The 17910-nt window shown below is 60.8% G+C and overlaps 7 protein-coding genes across 7 annotated transcripts; 2 read left to right on the top strand and 5 right to left on the bottom strand.

Annotated features, from left to right (window-relative positions):
* The first annotated feature begins 1674 nt into the window (after window positions 1–1674).
* JDV02_004139 (uncharacterized protein) lies at window positions 1675–2938 on the top strand. Its single transcript, XM_047985325.1, has 2 exons — window positions 1675–2094; window positions 2281–2938. The coding sequence occupies exons 1-2, from the start codon at window positions 1903–1905 to the stop codon at window positions 2770–2772; spliced, it is 684 nt and encodes a 227-aa protein (XP_047841302.1). The 5' UTR covers window positions 1675–1902; the 3' UTR covers window positions 2773–2938.
* Window positions 2715–4704, bottom strand: SEC14 (cytosolic factor, phosphatidylinositol/phosphatidylcholine transfer protein). Its single transcript, XM_047985324.1, has 4 exons — window positions 4102–4704; window positions 3989–4038; window positions 3807–3930; window positions 2715–3752 (listed from the first exon to the last, which is right to left on the bottom strand). Exons 1-4 carry the CDS (start codon window positions 4267–4269, stop codon window positions 3096–3098), a joined length of 999 nt encoding a protein of 332 aa, XP_047841301.1. The 5' UTR covers window positions 4270–4704; the 3' UTR covers window positions 2715–3095.
* Window positions 4705–4799: 95 nt separating this feature from the next.
* Window positions 4800–6532, top strand: JDV02_004137 (uncharacterized protein). Its single transcript, XM_047985323.1, has one exon. The coding sequence runs from the start codon at window positions 4930–4932 to the stop codon at window positions 6385–6387; it is 1458 nt and encodes a 485-aa protein (XP_047841300.1). The 5' UTR covers window positions 4800–4929; the 3' UTR covers window positions 6388–6532.
* A 219-nt stretch (window positions 6533–6751) lies between these two features.
* On the bottom strand, window positions 6752–9632 carry DHH1 (RNA helicase). The gene is made up of 2 exons (XM_047985322.1): window positions 9135–9632; window positions 6752–9077 (listed from the first exon to the last, which is right to left on the bottom strand). Exons 1-2 carry the CDS (start codon window positions 9309–9311, stop codon window positions 7686–7688), a joined length of 1569 nt encoding a protein of 522 aa, XP_047841299.1. The 5' UTR covers window positions 9312–9632; the 3' UTR covers window positions 6752–7685.
* A 195-nt stretch (window positions 9633–9827) lies between these two features.
* On the bottom strand, window positions 9828–12019 carry JDV02_004135 (uncharacterized protein). The gene is made up of 3 exons (XM_047985321.1): window positions 11639–12019; window positions 11287–11561; window positions 9828–11223 (listed from the first exon to the last, which is right to left on the bottom strand). Exons 1-3 carry the CDS (start codon window positions 11751–11753, stop codon window positions 9994–9996), a joined length of 1620 nt encoding a protein of 539 aa, XP_047841298.1. The 5' UTR covers window positions 11754–12019; the 3' UTR covers window positions 9828–9993.
* A 1061-nt stretch (window positions 12020–13080) lies between these two features.
* Window positions 13081–14831, bottom strand: FEN1 (Elongation of fatty acids protein 2). Its single transcript, XM_047985320.1, has 3 exons — window positions 14541–14831; window positions 13923–14489; window positions 13081–13867 (listed from the first exon to the last, which is right to left on the bottom strand). Exons 1-3 carry the CDS (start codon window positions 14637–14639, stop codon window positions 13343–13345), a joined length of 1191 nt encoding a protein of 396 aa, XP_047841297.1. The 5' UTR covers window positions 14640–14831; the 3' UTR covers window positions 13081–13342.
* Window positions 14832–15048: 217 nt separating this feature from the next.
* JDV02_004133 (uncharacterized protein) lies at window positions 15049–17758 on the bottom strand. The gene is made up of 2 exons (XM_047985319.1): window positions 17563–17758; window positions 15049–17516 (listed from the first exon to the last, which is right to left on the bottom strand). Exons 1-2 carry the CDS (start codon window positions 17613–17615, stop codon window positions 15437–15439), a joined length of 2133 nt encoding a protein of 710 aa, XP_047841296.1. The 5' UTR covers window positions 17616–17758; the 3' UTR covers window positions 15049–15436.
* Between the last annotated feature and the right edge of the window lie 152 nt (window positions 17759–17910).

Raw genomic sequence — 17910 nt, 5'->3', positions numbered from 1 at the left:
AAAGACACCCACGGGCCTTGGCTGGGCCATGTGAAACGGCCATCCAGGGGCTACGTACCTCGAATTAGCAGCCCAACATGTCGAGTCAAAGGCCCCGCATCGAGACGCCGTTGCTACCCCACACTCACGGGCCACTCTGCCACGGGGGGCCTGCAGGCTGGCTGGGCTGTCATCCTCCTTGTAATAGTTGGTACTATGGTACTACTAGTACTAAGGTACCTTACCTACGTACTTCGTACAGTTGTTTCTCAACTACCTACGACTCATGCACTAACGGGAGCCTGCCAGTCCTTCCGGTCACATGAGGTGGCTGGTAAAACATACGGCAAAGGCTTATTAGCGCAAGCCCATCTCTGTGGCAGCAGGCGTAGGGAGCGGTGGTTGGACAGCGAGATGCCTTCTGCATCCGACGGATGCGCACACACGTCCGCCTTGATGAGGATTTTAAAGGGGGGGTTTCCTTTGTTGTAAGGGAGCGGGGACATCGTCTTGGATCAAGGTGCTGTGCAGAGGGCCCCGGCGCGGTCAAGAAATGCTGATGGGCTGCTGCTAGGTTGTCGGGAAGATGGTACCTTTAGGAGGCTTCATAGTCGACCAAAGCGGAATTCGGTTTCAAACCTCCCTTTCAGCCAGACATCATCTATATTGCATGAAATGCAAAATTTCCCTTTTTACCAAGCCAGGTGCCTAACAGTAATTTGATCGAACCCAGCCAAGGCACAGACAGGCACAGCTTGTCCCCGACCAAGAGGCACGCCACGCTGTCATCTCGCTTCGCCGGGCGCAATATATACGCGACCCGCGTAAAGTTACCGGCGCCGCGATGTCCTCGGCGCTGTCGTGCCATGCACGCAAGAAGCGCGGAGCTCCCAGTGTGCTAGGTACCTCGCAGCAAGCCTCTACGTACAGTACATACATACCTGTACATACACGCTCCCCCACCCCCTTCCCCGGCATCCCGCTCTCCTGTGTCCAGGAAATCACCAGCACGACGCCAATTGGACCTCATCCAATTAGACATGCTGCTGCCGAGCTCAAGGGGCCGTCGTGATCGGGGAAGTGCGATGCTCTCCTCCCCGCTCTGTCATGGAAAGCGGAGCGTGGCCTAGGTTGGCAAACCGTCTCGTTCGACAGCAAGAAAGGACACCGGCATGAGCCACTCGCTGTGCGTTATGCCAAGGCGCGGATGCTGGCGGCATGGCGTTCTACCCCGCGACGAACGCTGCTTGCACGAAGCTGCTCTGGTCGAGGTCGCAGCGACGAGGCTGATGGCAGGGAAATCCGGGACGGAATGACTGGGGGCTTCCATCCCATGTAGCCTCAATCTCCACTGCGGCGCCAGCCCCTGGGCCCTGAATGGGCCATGGAGATTTCAGGGACAATACCTACCTACCTCAGTATTTACGAAGTACTGCCGTTAATTCGTACTGTTATTGCAGTGCAGTCGTAATGTCTGTCGGAGTCCAGCATGGCGCTGACCCGTACGCGAGGTTCAAGGGCCATCATGGACCGCGTGCCTGCCGCGTGCCTGAAATAGGTACCTGTAAGGTAGTGGAGGTCCACCCACTCACTGTACCTCAGCAACCACACCGTGGTGCAAGTAAACAGTCGACGCCTCACCCCCCGCTAAATTAGGTAGTGCCTAAGTTAGTACCTACATTCGTAACTTCCAGCATCGCCAATCAACGCTGCGGCGCGTGTCCCGTCGTCTATCGCAATCCTCATCCGCACCGCTTCAGCCCCCGCGAAGCATCGCACACGCCGGGTCCCAGCTGCGAACAAACCCGCGAGCAGCAGAAGCAACAGAAGCAGAAGCAGCCCACAACGGCAGTAGCAGGCGCGGGGAGCGGGACCACTCACGCACACACACTCTCTCTCGCGCGCGTTCGCGCAGCCCTCACCATGGCCACCGACCCCGTCGTCGCGCAGGTCCAGCGTAAGATCGAGCTCCAGGCCCCCGAGGACCTCGCCTACCTGCTCGCCAATGTCCGTCGTGCCGCCGCCGACCGCATCGACGAGGCTTTCCCGCCCGTCGAGGGCGCCGACCGCGGCGAGGACCGCCTGCGCAACCAGATCGAGGCGCTCGTCAACGAGGTGAGCCCTCTCCTCCTCCTAGGAACTCTTCCTCCTCCCTGCCCCTCCCTTCTCCTCCTCCTTTCTCTTCCTGCCTTCCTCCCTCCTTCCTCGTTACTTGAGTGCCATGTAGCCACACGCGCCAAGCCGCCAGGCCAAGCATGTGGCATCCCAAGCTAACGTGCGACTCCTTCCTGGCGCATACAGTACATCGACAAGACCTTTTCCCTCGCCGCGCCGAACCTCTCCATCAACGGCCTCCCCGTCCCTAACAGCCTCGTGTCTGGCGGCGCCTCCGCCGCGCAGGACCACGACGACACGGCGTACGAGCCCTTCGACACGCGCAAGAGGCAGCGCATCGCCGACCGCACCGCCGAGGAGGAGCGCCTGCTCGAGGAGGTCGCCGCGCTCAAGCGCTCCGTCCCCGCTGCCGCCGCCGCACAGCAAGCCGCTCGCGTGCGCGAGGGCCTCGATCGTGACGAGGAGCTACTACACCACCGCATAGCGTCCTCAACCGCCGCCGCCGCCGCAGAACACGGCCCGCGGATCGGCGTCCTGCCGCGGCAGGACGCTGTCGAAGCTGCGTTTGGGGGCGCGGTGGACGCGCTGGGCAGGCTCAAGAGGGACATGCCCGCCGTGGTGGCCAAGATGGAGCGAGCGAGGGTCGCTGGCAAGTACGTCGTCACGGACGGTAGATGATGGACAGAAATAGCGCAGGGATACGGGACACTGCAAGCACTTGGGCGTTTAGGCGTAACAAAGGACGAGATATCCAATCGAATTCATTTGAGCCATAGATTGCGGTCTCTTCGCGAGTACATCTATTACACAGTGGAATGTGGCAATGGCAGACGTTAGACCCTACGCACCAGAACTGTCGGCAGACTGCGCGAGAGCCATCGCCGGCCGATTCCGCAACGTATATTCATTCTCCCTCTACTCCATACGCGCCTCTAACCACCTGGTCCCCTTTTCGAATGTATGCCCTGCACGCCCTGACCCGAACTACGATCGATGCGAACCTAGGCGGTAGCCGTCTGCTTGTCGCCGGCCTCCACGGTGGGGACGGCGTCAGCAGCGCCAGGAGCGGGCTTCTCGATCTCGGAGCCCGTGTTCTCGATGGTCTTGCCGTCGTCCTTCTTCCTCTCCCACTTAGCGGGCTTGGCCCACTGAGGGTCATGCCATGGCCCGGCGTCGCTGTTCTCGCAGCCGCTCTCGCATTGGCAGGTGCCACCAAACTCCTTGGGTAGGTTCTCGGCAGGCACCTGCTTGAGCAGCTCGGACTGATAGCCGGAGCCGAGGATGTTGATCTTGGCCACGGTGACGGGGTCGAGCCAGCCTTTGACGACGCTCCAGACGGTCGAGAAGCCCCAAGGCGCGTTGATCAGGTACAGCTTGCCCAGGCGTTCCGGGTAGTAGTTCTGCGAGATGACCGAGGCCTGGCGCACGTACGAGTAGACCGACGGCACCTTGGTCAGGGTCACGCCCTTCAAGTCCATGATGGTGCAGCACGTCTCGAGCAGCTTGTCGGCCTTGCGCGAGCATGCGGGCAGGCGCGGGTCCGCCACACGTTCATACTCGACAGCGAGGTTGGTCAGCATGCGTTCAGCCGATGTGATCTTGTACATGGCCGTCAGGTCAATGCCACCAAGCGTCTCGATGTAGATGGGGCGGCCGTCCTATGGCGGTCAGCGGACGACACAATTGCACAGCACGAAGGACCGAGAGCCTACCTTGTCCGTTTTGTGGTAGAATTGCTTGTAGTACTTGGCGAGCTCAGCCTTCTCGGGGTAGTCCCAGTCCGGCACCGTCTCGTCCAGCTTGGTCTCGGCTCGCCACTTCTCGCAGTCGACGAACCTGCTTAGGGGTCAGCCTTCCTTCCAGCCGGGCTCGTAAACATAGAGGTCCTGCTCACATCTGCTTGGACAAGGCGACGTCAAACTTGCGCGCCCGCAGGAACCGGAGCTGCTTCCGTCAGCGACGTGTCCAGAAGATGGCCCGCGGAGACCAGGTGTGATGTCTCCGTACCATGGTCAACGTGTCCAGCCGCTCCGTGTAGCCCTCAGCCTCGAGCATCATCCGCAACTGATGCACCTGGGCGATTTGTTGCTCCGTGAGGAAGCCTGGGTGGCCATCCTGCTTCTCCGCCGCGGTGTACGGGAAGTCGTAGTCGTCGTACTTGGGGTCCAGATCCATGGCGGCGGCTTAGATGAGGGTGCGAAATGTGGCCACGTTGGGGCAATCGAGGAGAGGAGAGCGACGGGAGGGCGACGCAAGAAAAGTCGGGACGACAGGGACAGAGGTGCCCGGTCGATTTGTGGGGGGCAAAGACAAGGGACGGGAGACGGGGAGGTGAGAGGAGCGGATGGGGGAGACGAAAGCGAAGCGGAGTGTGACGGTGAAGATAATAATGGGCGGCGTCGACGGCGGCGGTCCCCTGGCTGCCCCGCGCTTATTTACAGCGTTGTACGAAGCATCTACCTACCTAGGTACCTTAGTACATTTGCGTGGTACCTAATTCCAGCGGAGTCGCCGGCGGCCTTCATAGCGCCCAGCCTCCTGCTGGTGTGCCTTGTGGTGGTCACTTTACAGCGCCCCAGTTTGGCCACTCATGGCGTCGCTGGTTGGGGCGGCCTCGAGCTTGGAGGGCCAATTTGCTGTAAGACGCCCGTCTGGGGCCCGGCCTTGTTAGGTTGGTGGGCGGGAGCATCACACATCAGTCATCGCCCACCTCATCCGCCACGTTGCCAAGCAATGCCTGTGACGTCGTGAGCATGAAGCGCATCATCAGGGGCCACGGCCCACGGCACCAGCCAGCCCAGCCCAGCCCCGTCGGCCGCCCCGGCCGTCTCGTTGATGACCATCGCCAACCTTGCACCGCCGCTGTACCGGTTGCTGCCACGTGCCTGGTCACCTGAGGCTTGTCGACATGCAAGGCCCTCAACGCCGCCCCACATGGGTTCGCGCCGCCACTTTTCGGCCTCTGAGCTTTGTGCTGCTAGACTCGACAGCTTCCAAGCAGCCACCCAAACCATGAGGACTTCTCAGCCGAGGATATCCCTCATCAGCAATGTCTCTCGCCAGATACACAGCGTGACCTGCCGTCGGCCGAGGCGGTCATTCCACCTCACGACCCCGGCGGGCCTCCCGCGTAGGCGCCATTTCTTCACCTCGAACCCGTTCCTGTCGAGCGTCGACGACTCCTCCAACGCTGAGCCGACGCCCTCGCCAACCGTCAAGAATGAGCAACCAGCGTCCCTAGCTCCTGCGAAACGCAAACTCACGCGGGCTACGACGACCAAGAACTCGCTCAGGCGAGTGGCCATCATTGCGCAACAGCCGAAGCGCGGCGCCGATGGCAAGCCCGTGGCCGAGGGCTCCGACGAGAGCGACCCGTCGAACCAGATCAGTGCGACATGCATTGCCGAGTCGTTCAACATGCCGCTCGTGCTCGAGATTCTCCAGTCGCATGGGTTCGCCATCGACCCGGACAACACCGGGTTCGACGCCGGCGAGGTGGTGCACGCCAAGGGAGTCAACGGCGGCGACATCTTTGTGTTCCCGTCCGGGACCATCGTGACGTGGTCGCTGCCCCCGGACGTGGTGACGCGCCAGCTGCTGCGGGCGGCTGAAGACCCGCACCCGGCCGAGATGTGCGAGGAGGACGACCTCGACTTCGTGACGGACACGGCGCGGGCGGAGAGCACCATGAAGGGCGACCTGGTGGTGCTGGGCACGCGGCGCGAGCACCGGGACGGCGACCGGCTGGACACGACGCTCGCCAAGATCGCCTTCTCGTCGGGCCTCGCGCGCAGCACCAAGCTGGCGGTGCTCGAGACGGCGCTGACGTCGTACTTTGAGAGCACGCGCAACATCCCCGCGCTGCTGTCGCAGGGGGCCGGCGTGCCGCTGGGCCGGCGATTCATCCTGCAGAAGACCGGCGAATTGCTGAGCCTGCGCGCGCGCCTCAACCACTACTCGGAGCTGACCGACTCGCTGCCCGACATCTTCTGGGACAGCCGCGCGGAGCTGGGCCTTGAGGGCTACTACGACCAGGTCGGGCGTGCGCTCGACGTCAATGTGCGCATACGCACCCTCAACCAGAAGATGGACTACGCGCAGGAGATTGCCACTGTCCTCCGCGAGATGTCAAGCGAGCAGCACGGCACGCGCCTCGAGCTCATCATCATCCTGCTCATCGCCGTCGAGGTTGTCTTCGAGCTGCGGAGGATCATTCTCGAGTGGGGCCAGGAGCGCGAGGCCAAGGCGCAGGCCGCCGCGGACCTGGCCACGGCGGGGCCGCGTAGGGCGTGAGCGTGTCGAAAACGCAAAGGCGGTGCAGGCAGTCCGCGAAGGCTCGCCATCCGAGCAGAGCAGGCGTTGTTGGGCGTAACTGCGGCGTGGCATTGTGCATAGATGAATGATACCCATATCTCTTCTTCCACGTGTCCATCTTGCCATCGGCAGGCCACTATCTTTGATCCTAGACTCGCTCAGTGATGTTTGCGCAGAGGCCTGATGTATCTTCCTTGGTAGACTCGCCAACAAGTCGATCCACGCTCGACCGTTACCTTCGTAGGGGAACAATAGGGAGGGCACCAACACAACGCATTACTGGCATCACCGCAGGGTCACACACATACACACACACACACACACACACAGCTGAGGCGAAATGGGTTTCCATTACTTGCTCAGGCCAGCCGCCACCCACTAGCTCTAGACCATGTCCCTGGAGCTCAAGTCCACGAACCGCCTAGCCAGTTCACAGTGGCAGCCGCCTAGCGGTCGCCTCAAATTTTTTTCCGTTGTTTTTTTGTTCCTCGTCCCCGACATCCTTGCCCCGTCGCCGACCAAGTGGCCGAGGCGTCGCCGCTATGCCGCAAGGCAATACTGGAATCATACATCGACTCCAAATAGCACAGCCGCAAGCCAAGTCGGTAGAGCAAGGGCGCCGCCGCCTCTCCGCTATTGCGAATGCCCGTTTCCCGCACCCTAAGAATATCGTCAGTGGCATCCGCCGCGTTGATATCGTCAAGTGGTATCGTTTGTCCGCGAGCCCGTCCGGTCTTCCGCCAAAGATTGCAGCCGGGTTCATATCCCGTCAAAAGCTGCAGAAAATGGTGCCGAGTAACCTGATACGCCTCGCCGTCTTCCGTGCTCGCCTGCAAATGCAAAAGCGTGCAAATCGCCCCCCTTTCGCAGCCGCCTTCGCCATGACCAGTAGCAGTGGCCCCTGGCTCCCGAACCTCCGCCGCCTTTCTTCCTCTAGAAACCGTCGTGCCCGGCAGCAGTGGTCCACGGCCAACCAGGGTATGTTCGACATCGTTTGCGCCAACGCAACGCTGGCTGAAAACGACGTAATAAAGAGAGAACCGCGAGGCCGTCGTCCAGTAGGCACGTGGTAGTCGTGTCCTCGCACGACGCCGCCACCGTCGGCAAACCAAGCCCGGCACGCCGACCGCCCATTCGCCAAAGAAACAAGTGCGAATAATGTACAATCCAACATGAAACAGCTCCAGTCCGTCTCCGCGACTGCAGAAACATTGTGCTCCAAAACGCCGGTCTCCCACTCTCCAACACCGCCAGCCGTTGCTCGTGAGAGGGTGAGGTTAGGATTGCACGTCGCGGGGCGGTCCGCGAGGGCGGCCACCGCCGCCGCCGCCTCCGCCGCGGCCCCTGTAGCCGCCACGGCCGCGCCCGCGCCCGCGGTTGTAGCCGTTGTGCTGTCCGTTTTGAGTTTGCCAGTTGCCCTGCGGTTGTTGGGCCTGGGGCAGCCCCAGCGGTGCCGAGGGCACGGGCTGCTGCGCGTTCTTGGGGAGGTTCGAGATGGGGCGGGGGATGGACTCGGGATTCTCGTAGACGTATAAGCTCTTGTCGATGGCGGGCGGGATGGGCTGTATTTCGGTGCCCAGATCCCGTTCGATGTTGTAGAGGTTGAACCTGTCATCCCAGTTGATGAGGTTGATGGCGAGGCCGAGGTGGCCGTAGCGGCCGGAGCGACCGATGCGGTGGAGGTAGGTTTCGGCGTTCTTGGGGAAATCGAAGTTGATGACGACATTGACGGCCTGGATGTCGATGCCACGGGTAAGGAGATCGGAGCAGACGAGGTTGCGGCAGACGCCGTTGCGGAAGTCGTGGAATACGCGGTTGCGGGCCTGCTGCTGCATGCGGGCGTGACTGTAGAAGCATGAGTAGCCGAGTTCGGTGATCTTTTTGGCGAGCAGCTCGACACGATTGGTTGAGTTGCAGAAGATGATGGACTGGTTGATTTGCAGCTTGGAGAAGAGAGTGTTGAGGCAGTGCACCTTTTGCTTTTCCTCGACAAAAGCGTAGTACTGCGTGATGCCGCGAAGGGTGAGCTCGTCCATGAGGTTGATCTCGTAGGGGTTCACCATGTTGCGGTCGGAAAAGTCCTTGACAGACAGAGGGAAAGTGGCGGAGAAGAGCATGACTTGGCGGTCCTTGGGGTGGAACTGCAGCAGCTGCTCGATGACGGGTGTAAACTCGGCCGACAGGAGCTTGTCGGCCTCGTCCATGACAAACATGGGGCACTCGCTCAGGTCGGCGACGTTCTTGCCTGCGAGATCGAGGATCCTGCCGGGAGTACCGACCACAATATGGACGGGATCTTGGAGCCGCAGGATGTCGTCGCGGAGACCGGTGCCGCCGGTCGTGACCATGACGTTGATGCCGAGATGCTTTCCGAGTGTCTTGCAGACCTGTGACGTTTGCATGGCAAGCTCGCGTGTCGGGACGAGGATGAGGCATTGGATCTTGGACACTTTGGGGTTGATGCGTTCGAGCACGGGAATAACGAAGGCGGCAGTCTTGCCGGTGCCGTTCTTGGCTCGTGCCAGAATGTCGCGGCCGGTGAGGGCTACAGGTATGGCCTCCTCCTGAATGGGCGACGGCTTCTCGAAGCCGGCTTCGAAGATACCCATGAGCAGGTCGCGCTTGAGCGCAAAGTTTTCGAACTCGAGGCCTTTTGTTTTCGTGACATCCTGAGAGTGTTAGAGTGGACGGAATGCTTGCGGGGGGGGTGGATCGTGACGCCTCACCTCTGTTTGTTGCCGGTTGTCCTTGGCAGGGAGATTCAGGTTCTTCTTCCAGTCCTCATTTTGAGGGGTGCCGTCGCTGTGCCGGTCAGCAAGCTGTCTCTCGCGCGGCGGTCCGGGGCTACTCTGGACGAACCTGAGCTGGGTCCCTCTCAGCTGATCTGCCAGCTGGTCCGACATCGTGTGTGCTGTACTTTCGGTTTCGTCCGCGGACAAGCCAGCCTGGAGGCTCTGTATGGTGCCGCAAAAGCCGCTACGGAGGCGTGATTCGTGCTCGACCCGAGAGCTTACCGGTCGAGGGCGCGATGGCGATGGTGGAGGAGAGCCTGAGGAGCCGCGGTGGAGAAGAGCGTAGGAGTTAATGGTGGCCGCGTCGAGCCGTCTGCGTGGGTGCTTGCGTGGGAGATCGCTTGTTCGAAAGCACGGGCCCTTTTGTTCGGCGGCAAAGTGCTGCTTGGTGCGTAGAGTTGGAGGGATTGAGAGATGGAGATTGAAGTTTCAGGCCGCTAGCTGTGTGGGCGATGATGGATGTGGGTTACAGCTCGCAGACGGTACGCGGTTTTCAACGGTCACGTGACGCGGGGTCCGTTACCTCGACTCAACGGCAACAACGGGGCGGTCGGTGGTCACGAGGCGAAGCTAGTTGAGCACGTACAACGCCTCCGGCGTACATGCCAGTCAGCCGGCAGCTCCAAGCATGGAAAATTCTCCTCCATTCTAATCACGTCTAGTTGCGGGAGCTACAAAGGAAACGGTATCTGGTCCCACAGTGCTCGCGATATTCTTACAAAGTCTGCCCGCCACCACGCACACGTGCAGTATATTGTATGCCTCGTCCGTCACTCCGTCTGTCCGTGGGCCCTCACAGCTTCATGCCCATGGCCTTGGCCACCCGCAGGCTCTGGCGCATACTCAGATCCAGCATGATCTCCTCGCTACCGCCGGGGATGGCGTAGGCGCGAACGTCGCGGTACAGGCGCTCGACCTTGCCGCCCTGACCGCCGCGCGAGTAGCTGAGGCCGCCAAAGATCTGACTGGCCTCGCGGGCGCAGAACTCAAAGGTGACGGTGGCCTGGGCCTTGAGGCCGGCGATGGGCCCGCCGAGGCGCAGCATGGCCTCGGTCTCGCCCATCTTCTCGCACTGGTAGATGAGGTTCTCGAGCCAGTTGTACGAGGCCTCGATCTGGCGGGCCATGTGGGCGAGCTTCATGCGGATGACGGGGTGCTCAATGAGCTTCTTGCCAAAGGTGCGGCGTTTGTTGGCGTACTTGACCGACTCCTCGTAGCAGCAGCGGGAGAAGCGCAGGCACTGGATGATGATGCCCATGCGCTCGTGGTTGAAGTTTGTCATGATGACACGGAAGCCCTGGTTCTTCTTGCCCAGCAGGTTCTCGACGGGGACCTTGACGTCCTCGAAGGTAATGTAGGTGGTGCCCGAGGACCAGACGCCCTGGCAGTCCATGCGGCGGGTCGAGACGCCCTCGCCGCGCTCGATGAGCAGCAGGCTGACGCCGTTCATGCCCGGCCCGCCGGTACGCACGGCGGTGGTGAAGTAGTCGGCCCAGATGCCGTTGGTGATCCACTTCTTCTCGCCGTTGACGATGAAGTGCTTGCCGTCGTCGCTCAGCTTAGCCTCGCACGTCAGGTTGGCGACGTCGCTGCCAGCGTCAGGCTCCGTGATGGCCAGGCAGATGCGCTTGTCGCCGCTCAGGATGCCCGGCATGATGCGGTCCTTGAGCGCCTGCTGGCCAAACTTCATGACGGGCGGGCAGCCGATGCCGAAGCCGCCGATGAGGTTCCACACGAAGCCGCCAGAGCCTGTGCGCGAAAGCTCGTCCGTCACCAGCATCTCGTGGAAGAGATCCCACTTCTCGGGGGCCACCGACTTGACGCCCGCCGCGTACTCGGTAGGGTACTGGATGCCCAGCAGGCCCGCCAGGTACCCGCGGCGGCCCATCTCCTTGTAGATCTCCTCTGGCACGCGCTTGGCCTCGTCCCACTCAGTGACGAAGGGCTCAATATCGGTCTCCACCCACTGCCTGACCTCGGCACGCAGCGCGGCGTGTGTCTCGTTGAAGTAAGAGGAGTGGTACTGTCGGGAGACGTGTCAGTCACAACACCAACTGCGGGGGACGAAAGTGAAGGCGAGACATACCCCCTGGTACCATGATGGGTCGGCAAACGGAATCTGGTGGCCAAAAGGCTCGAGGGCCTCACTGTCGTCGCTGTGGCTTGCCGACTCCTTAGCCGCAGCCGTCACCGCCGGGGCGCTAGGCTCGGGCTCGGGCTTGGGCTCGGGCTTGGGCTTGCTGTCGAGCGAGCCGACCTGCAGCTTTGACTGGTACTTCTTGAGGATGCCCTCGTTGTGGTACTTCCAGAATTGCTTGGAGGCGTCCTTGCCGCCGACGCGCTGGAGGATCTTCTTGCCACCTGTGGTAAAGGAACGAGTCAGTGATCCAGGCACCACTATAACTGCTACTTTCCGGTCATGTCCGGCTCCGACTTACCCGGGTGATCATCCTGGAACTTGGTCACATCGTAGACGTCGCCGTCCACGATGATGTACAGGCTGTCGGGCTTGTTGTGCGACGCGACGTCGCTCGTCGTGAAGACCTTAGACATAGTGAGGTTGTATATGTAGGAAGCCGAGAAAACGGCGAGACAATCGACGGACGTGAGAGAAAGGGGGGGGTCAAGGGGGCCAAGAGGGCGGAATAGGGATGACGGGTTCGGGGAAGAAGATTTCACACAGAGGTCCGGAGAACCCCAGGTTCCCCAGTCCTTAAGTTCAAGCGGGCGCAAGGGCTGCAATCACATGCCATGTGCCGGGCGCCGGAGGGTGGTGGTGGGATGCGGCAAGCCCGCGGACGGAGCTACGTACCGGTTTCTGCTAACAACTTACTACGACTTTACGATGCTACTACTGGTCGCCCGCTGGGTTGGCGAAAGCACAGACGTGAGAAAGGGGAAACGCCTCCGGCTGCGGGCGTCCCCAGTGTTCTCCACAAGAGCGTGCAAATGCGAGCCACGCGGTTGGAGGGAAGCAGACATATGGAAAGTCTGGAGCATCACGATGGCTCGCGGGCGTGCCATCCGGGCCCGCCGCCCCTCGCCCCTCGCTCTCTGGCGCTGGCTCTCCACGTTCAGCAGTAACACGCTCCGTCATCGATCGCTCATACTGCGCATGCTGCCGTCGTCCGGACTTCGCAGACAAATCAACAGACATTGGCAGGGTGCAGTAGAGGGAATCGGAGGGGCGAGCACAGTCATGCGGACGGGCGTGCCGTTTCTTGGACGGGAATGCGCGTGAGCGTCATGTGCTGTTTCTGAAGCGGGTATATTTTCCGTGCCCACTGAGGTTGGAGCGTTTTTGATGCACTGCATGCGGCGGCACGATCCCACATGCCCGGGGCAGACAGTGGAGGCTATAGCATGTGAAAATCGATGCAAGCCAGCCAGCCCAGCGGGCGGATCACCCCGAACGCTAGCCCCTACAATGCGCGGTGCTGGCCCGCCAGCGGACACCGCATCAGCCGTTAGGCACCCCCGGGTCCGATTCAGGGCAGCGATGGATTCTGGCTAGGTGCTGATGTCATGCGGCTCCAGTGGGGCTCCTCGGCGGCGGCGGCGGCGGCGGCAATCCCCCAAGGCCCCCCAAACCGAGGCCCAAGCCAGTGGGAGCCACAGCATTGCCAATTGCCGCCGAGGATAATTGACTGTGCGCTAAGTATGGTACCAGGTGCTGCCCTGCCCGGGCTGTCGGAGGTGACCTTCTAGGCACACCGGAGATGAAAGCACAAGGGAATCAGCCCTGTTGCACTGCAGCAGGGTCATGGTGCTGGTCTTGTCGGGACGCTTCCTTCCGCCTTGGTGGACAAACCAAACCATTAGTAGCGTTTCGCACATCTTCACTTCACTTGCTTGGCATGAAAAATTCTACCAGTCAAGCCAGGGACCAGTCTCATTGACCGCCTATCTACCGACTCATCGAGGATTATGCCCTCTTCCAGATTCCTCCACCAAGTGACAAGGTGCAAAACGATGCCAACCGTAGCCATGCGCCAAAACGCCCGTGCAGCCAAGCCAGAGGCATACTCTACTACAGGTAGGTCTGTAGCAACTTTCATCGCAGTCCATCGCAACGGGCCGTTCCCCATGTGACGCTCATCACCATCCATCAACGTGCACCGTTGCCGAATAGGCGCCCGCCATTATGCCCCGCCCGCCCGTGGCTTCGCCTTAGCCGCCGCTTTTTCCTTCTTGTCCTGCTTGAGCTTCTTTTTCTTCTCCTCGTTCTTTTCCTCCAGCTTGCGCTTGTGCGCCGCCTTCTCTGCTTCCGACTTGGGCACCGGCTTGAAGAAACCCTCAAGCCGCGCCTGCTGTGAGCTCTTGAGCTGCTTCTCCAGCCGCGCACCACCACTCCTTACCCGATCCTCTGAGAAGCCCTTCTCCGTCACCAGGAACGTCACCAGGCCCTCAATGTCGGGTTTGTCCCACTTGAAGTCGCACAGCGGGTCGTCCGCCCCGCGCACGTCGGGCTCGAAGAAGAGGTCCCGCGCGTCCTTGTACGGCCAGTCGTCCGGCACCACAAACTTCTTCTTCGGGTCCTTCTCGATGGCCTCAACCACCTTCTCGAGCGTGCCGTGCTCGCGTATCAGCTTGAGCGCCGTCGTCGGGCCAATCTTAGGGATGGGGTCGAGATAGTCGCAACCGAGCAGGATGCAGAGGTCCACAAACTATTCTCGTCAGCGCCATCGTGCCCTTGTTTGCGTAAGAGTGGGGTACACTCACCTGCTTGCGCTCCATGTTGAGGCCCTCGAGGACCTTGTCCAGCCGAATCTCCTGGATCGGCTCCTTGCGCTGTTCGCTGAACGTCAGGTGGCGCAGCAGAATGGGCGAGTTGAAGCACAGCGTGTCCATGTCCTCGCTGGCTGCCGCATACACCTTGCCGGCCTGGGCCAGCACCGCGCACTGCGCCTCTGCCTCTGTCGGCGCCACGATGTAGGGCACGCCCATGAGCTTGAGGAGCCGCTGGCACTCGGCGTTGTGTTCGCGCGTCACCCGCACTGTGCGTCGCGAGAACTTTTCCACGTCCTCAGCCGTGCCCGTCTCCTTGGCCTCTTCGAGACCCTCGGTGGCCTCCTGCTTGCGCTGGAACCGCTTCGCCAGCTCGCCCGACTTGAGCTTGGGCGGCGCCCCGTCAAACACGTAGAGCGGCTTGATACCGTTGTCCACCATGCGCAGCGTGCGGTAGAACATGCCCATCAGATGTGACGTCGTCTCGCCGCTATCGTTCATGAGCTGCTGGCCGTCGGACCGGACCGCGATGAGGAAGCTGTAGATGCTCATGGACGCATCCTAACGGGTCAGCACGGCGTCATCGGGTCAGCGTCTCAGCGAAGCACTCACAATAGCGACCTTGCGGCCAAATTGGTTCTTGATGTCGCCCTCCTTGATTGCCTCGGGCGCCTCATCCTTTATGATCTGGAAGAGCTGCTTGATACCCATGGTGCCGGTCGCCGCACGGCTGTGCAATCGGCGGAGGCAGGTGGACGGGTTGTGGACGAACTAGGCGGCGATATAGATCACGGAGATGCTGTCGGTGGCTGGATAAACCCCTGGGCTGCTGTGTTGGGAGTCCTGCTTTGCGATGCTGCCGGCCTTGAGAGCTTGAACGAAGGACAGAGCTGCGATTTGGTGTCGGTGGTGGAGCGGGACGCGCCAAAGAGTCATGACGCGCCCTGTCGCGTGTGCCCTGCACTTTAATGGGCCTGGAAGCCCCCCACTACCCACCCACTCAGGCAAGTCGTTGCTCTCGATATGTGTGCTTGACGTCCTTTACGAAGCACAGTAATCCCTGACTCTTAGGACATCGTAAAGTAAAGGCAGCACAGGGCTGCAGGACGCATACTAGATCGTTCCGCTTCGTATTGAATGCTCTACTACTTCATGTCCCGAGGTCACCACCGCCCAGCCAAGTGGCACGTCCCCCTCTGCCGTGCTCTCAGGCCAGCCATCGCGCAGCGGACGAGGATGGCAGGACGCGCTTGAGCTGGAAGAGCATATGGTCATATACATCCCTCCTCGTCCCCCCCCTAATAGAGATGCCTCGGTGTTCAATATACCGCTCGGAATACAAAGCGTCAAGGATGGATCTCGCCTTGCGCTTCACCTTGCCGTGCGGACCTTCACGCGATTCAAGTTGATCGTCACAGGCACGTGGCATCCACGGCCATCCCAGGCATTCCAGAATCCATTAGTCTTGGGTATCGTACATGGTGGGGGTGTGTCTGCGCCGTGAGCGCTTAGTCCTCTTCGAAAAAGACGCGCTTCCTTCCACTCCCTCGACTGCCCTCCATGCTCTCCAAAGCCTGATCGATCTCCATGATGTCCAACATCTCTGCTTCAACATCGCGGCTGAGATCTGCGCTAGCATCCGCAGCGTCGTCAAGCGTGTTCATAAAGTCAAAGCCGACGCGACGCCGCGGCGCCGCAGACGGCGAGTCGCCCGCTTCCTGAGGCGCTTCCGAGTCACCGTAGCCGCTCAGTGCCTTCCGCCTCAACGTGCCAGGTTTCGATATGCTGAGGTTGTAAGAGAAGCTTGGCTTCCTGCCATCCCGGCCGTGGACGATAATGGCGTCCGATTTTTCGCCCTTGGAGAATAGGCGCTTCCGCTGCGCATCGACGACGCCGCCAACCCTCTTGCCCGGGCCATCGTCTCCTTGCCCAACAATCACGACCCTCGTCTCGCCACGAAGGAGCACATTCACCGGCAGCCCGCCGTCGCTATCGACGTGATCAACGCTCCGGGACGGATCCGCAACAAGGCTTACGCCACAACATCGCTCGCCCAGGAGCCCAGTCGACAAATCCAGGAGCCTGACCATTCGCGTGGGCTGCGCGCCGCTGAACAAATTGACGCCGCCTCCCGAACCCCTGCGCAACTGAGACTCCCAGAAGCGAGAGACGCCAGGGACAACACAGACGTGCTCGTAGCCGCCAATCCACAGCACCAAGCTCTCGTCCTGTGCCGTGCGTCCCGTCGAAGGGAGAGCAGCAGTGCTAACGCCACCACGGACGGTCGAGAGTCGGTCGAGCGATGTCGCAGCACTGAGAGAGGCAGTGGCTTGCCGGCGCGTATGCGGGGTCATAGGGGCGAATTCACCCGTCTGGTTCTCCTTTGTCTGCGCAGCAACACTGCGCAGAGCGCCCGTCCCCTCGATATAGCCCGATACGCTAAACGCCGTCAGCGCCGCGCCACGAACTCCGGCTTTGAGCCTCGTGGCCATGGCAGCTGAAGGAGACGAGGGACTGACGCCGTCGACATCCCAGATGCCCCACATGCCGTCTGCTAACAGAGCAAAGACTGCGCGGCCGTGAGAGACCCAAGCTGCATCAAGGATGGGCTTCCTTGCGGCCGAAGGTCTTGCGAATGGCTGGTATAGAGACAGGAGCCAAGAACCTTGAGATGGAAACGGCCCTGTGGCGTCCGAGTCCGGGGGCAGTGACGAGACAGAAAAGTCGTAGATGCGGGCCGCTTGGTGTGGGGAGACAGCGAGGAGTTGAGTGTTGTGTGTAGGGTTAAAGGAAATGGTTGAGAGGGGTTCCGACAAAAACTCTGTCTGGAAAGGCTCAACTGCTCGTTCTGGTTTGTTTTTCTCTTCCAAAGGGACTTCCCACAGGTGCAGGGTTCCTGAGGCTTGGCGAGAGCACGCAGCGACGACAGCCCTCCCGGGTCCGCGTCGCTCTGGAGATTTGGGTCGGAGAAGGGTCATGGCCAACCCATCACTGTGTCTCGTCTGCCCGCCTAGAAGCACGAGCGACTCGCCCCATGCACCGGATCCAGCCCTTCCGGAAAGAAGATCCGTCCGCAGGTCTGGCCGCGCTTTGCTCTCCGGCGACGGCGGTGTGAGCGGCAGTGAAATCACGTAGACATCGCCTGTGATGCACGACACCGCAAACACAATCTTTTCAGCGAGCACGGGCGCATCTCCCGCGGCGGCCTCCCCAGATGTGCATGGTGCCATCGGCATAACGGCTACGCTTAGTACCGCTGTTCCTAGGGTCAGGTCGAGCGTCTGTATGATCTCTGGGTACGGCGTCTCCTCGGCGTCATCTTCGAAATCGGGTTTGTCTTCAAACTTGGGGGCCGCGTGTGTCTTGGCAGCGGGCTCGTCATCGTCCGAGTCAATGATCATGACGGCGTCGTCCGACTTGCCGTTGGGCTTTTCAACCGGTACGTCCTTCTTGGCTGGCTTGAAGCGCCGGCCACCTCGCCATACCAGCGTTACGCCGTTTTCGTGGCCGTATATGATTATGGTAGCGCCTTGAGGAGACTGCACGGGATACGTTTTGACATCGCTGATTCGCCTCGAGAGGTTATACCTGTTTCTGTTAGCCTTTGCAACTCTCGCCAACGCAGTACACTTACGTGAACTGTGTATTTTGCGCCGTGCGGCGTATCCGCAGCGTCGGAGGGCCCATGGCGAAGGGGGCGACGGGTGCAGAGCACCCAAATGCTAGATCTTATGACTTTAAGAAGCTGAAATGAGGCTCAGCTCATGATGCCAAGGCGACGTTGATATTATTTATTTCGTTGTCAGATTTTACCTGTCGTTGAGCTTGGGTTGGAGTGGTTGGAGCTTCCACTTTTCGCAACGCGCTGGCGCGTGCAACACAGGTAGCTTCCAGTCACGTGACTGCGTCATCTGGCCTGGACATGGCACTTTCACTCATCTACTCCGTACAATGGTTCAGAGCAGGGCAGCCACAGACATGG

The sequence above is a fragment of the Purpureocillium takamizusanense genome, chromosome 3 (genome assembly GCF_022605165.1).
Source record: "Purpureocillium takamizusanense chromosome 3, complete sequence".
Taxonomy (NCBI): Eukaryota; Fungi; Ascomycota; class Sordariomycetes; order Hypocreales; family Ophiocordycipitaceae; genus Purpureocillium; species Purpureocillium takamizusanense.
This window is presented reverse-complemented; position numbering and strand designations above follow the sequence as displayed.

Coding starts and splice junctions, on each gene's coding strand:
- JDV02_004139 (XM_047985325.1), top strand. CDS start 1,903: ATGGCCACCGACCCCGTCGTCGCGCAGGTCCAGCGTAAGATCGAGCTC. Junction 2,095..2,280: donor TCGAGGCGCTCGTCAACGAG/GTGAGCCCTCTC, acceptor TGGCGCATACAG/TACATCGACAAGACCTTTTC.
- SEC14 (XM_047985324.1), bottom strand. CDS start 4,269: ATGGATCTGGACCCCAAGTACGACGACTACGACTTCCCGTACACCGCG. Junction 3,931..3,988: donor GTCGCCTTGTCCAAGCAGAT/GTGAGCAGGACC, acceptor ACCCCTAAGCAG/GTTCGTCGACTGCGAGAAGT. Junction 3,753..3,806: donor TCTACCACAAAACGGACAAG/GTAGGCTCTCGG, acceptor TGACCGCCATAG/GACGGCCGCCCCATCTACAT.
- JDV02_004137 (XM_047985323.1), top strand. CDS start 4,930: ATGACCATCGCCAACCTTGCACCGCCGCTGTACCGGTTGCTGCCACGT.
- DHH1 (XM_047985322.1), bottom strand. CDS start 9,311: ATGTCGGACCAGCTGGCAGATCAGCTGAGAGGGACCCAGCTCAGGTTC. Junction 9,078..9,134: donor ACAACCGGCAACAAACAGAG/GTGAGGCGTCAC, acceptor TAACACTCTCAG/GATGTCACGAAAACAAAAGG.
- JDV02_004135 (XM_047985321.1), bottom strand. CDS start 11,753: ATGTCTAAGGTCTTCACGACGAGCGACGTCGCGTCGCACAACAAGCCC. Junction 11,562..11,638: donor GTTCCAGGATGATCACCCGG/GTAAGTCGGAGC, acceptor CCTTTACCACAG/GTGGCAAGAAGATCCTCCAG. Junction 11,224..11,286: donor ACCCATCATGGTACCAGGGG/GTATGTCTCGCC, acceptor GTCTCCCGACAG/TACCACTCCTCTTACTTCAA.
- FEN1 (XM_047985320.1), bottom strand. CDS start 14,639: ATGGGTATCAAGCAGCTCTTCCAGATCATAAAGGATGAGGCGCCCGAG. Junction 14,490..14,540: donor TTGGCCGCAAGGTCGCTATT/GTGAGTGCTTCG, acceptor CTGACCCGTTAG/GATGCGTCCATGAGCATCTA. Junction 13,868..13,922: donor TCAACATGGAGCGCAAGCAG/GTGAGTGTACCC, acceptor TGACGAGAATAG/TTTGTGGACCTCTGCATCCT.
- JDV02_004133 (XM_047985319.1), bottom strand. CDS start 17,615: ATGGGCCCTCCGACGCTGCGGATACGCCGCACGGCGCAAAATACACAG. Junction 17,517..17,562: donor GCGCAAAATACACAGTTCAC/GTAAGTGTACTG, acceptor TAACAGAAACAG/GTATAACCTCTCGAGGCGAA.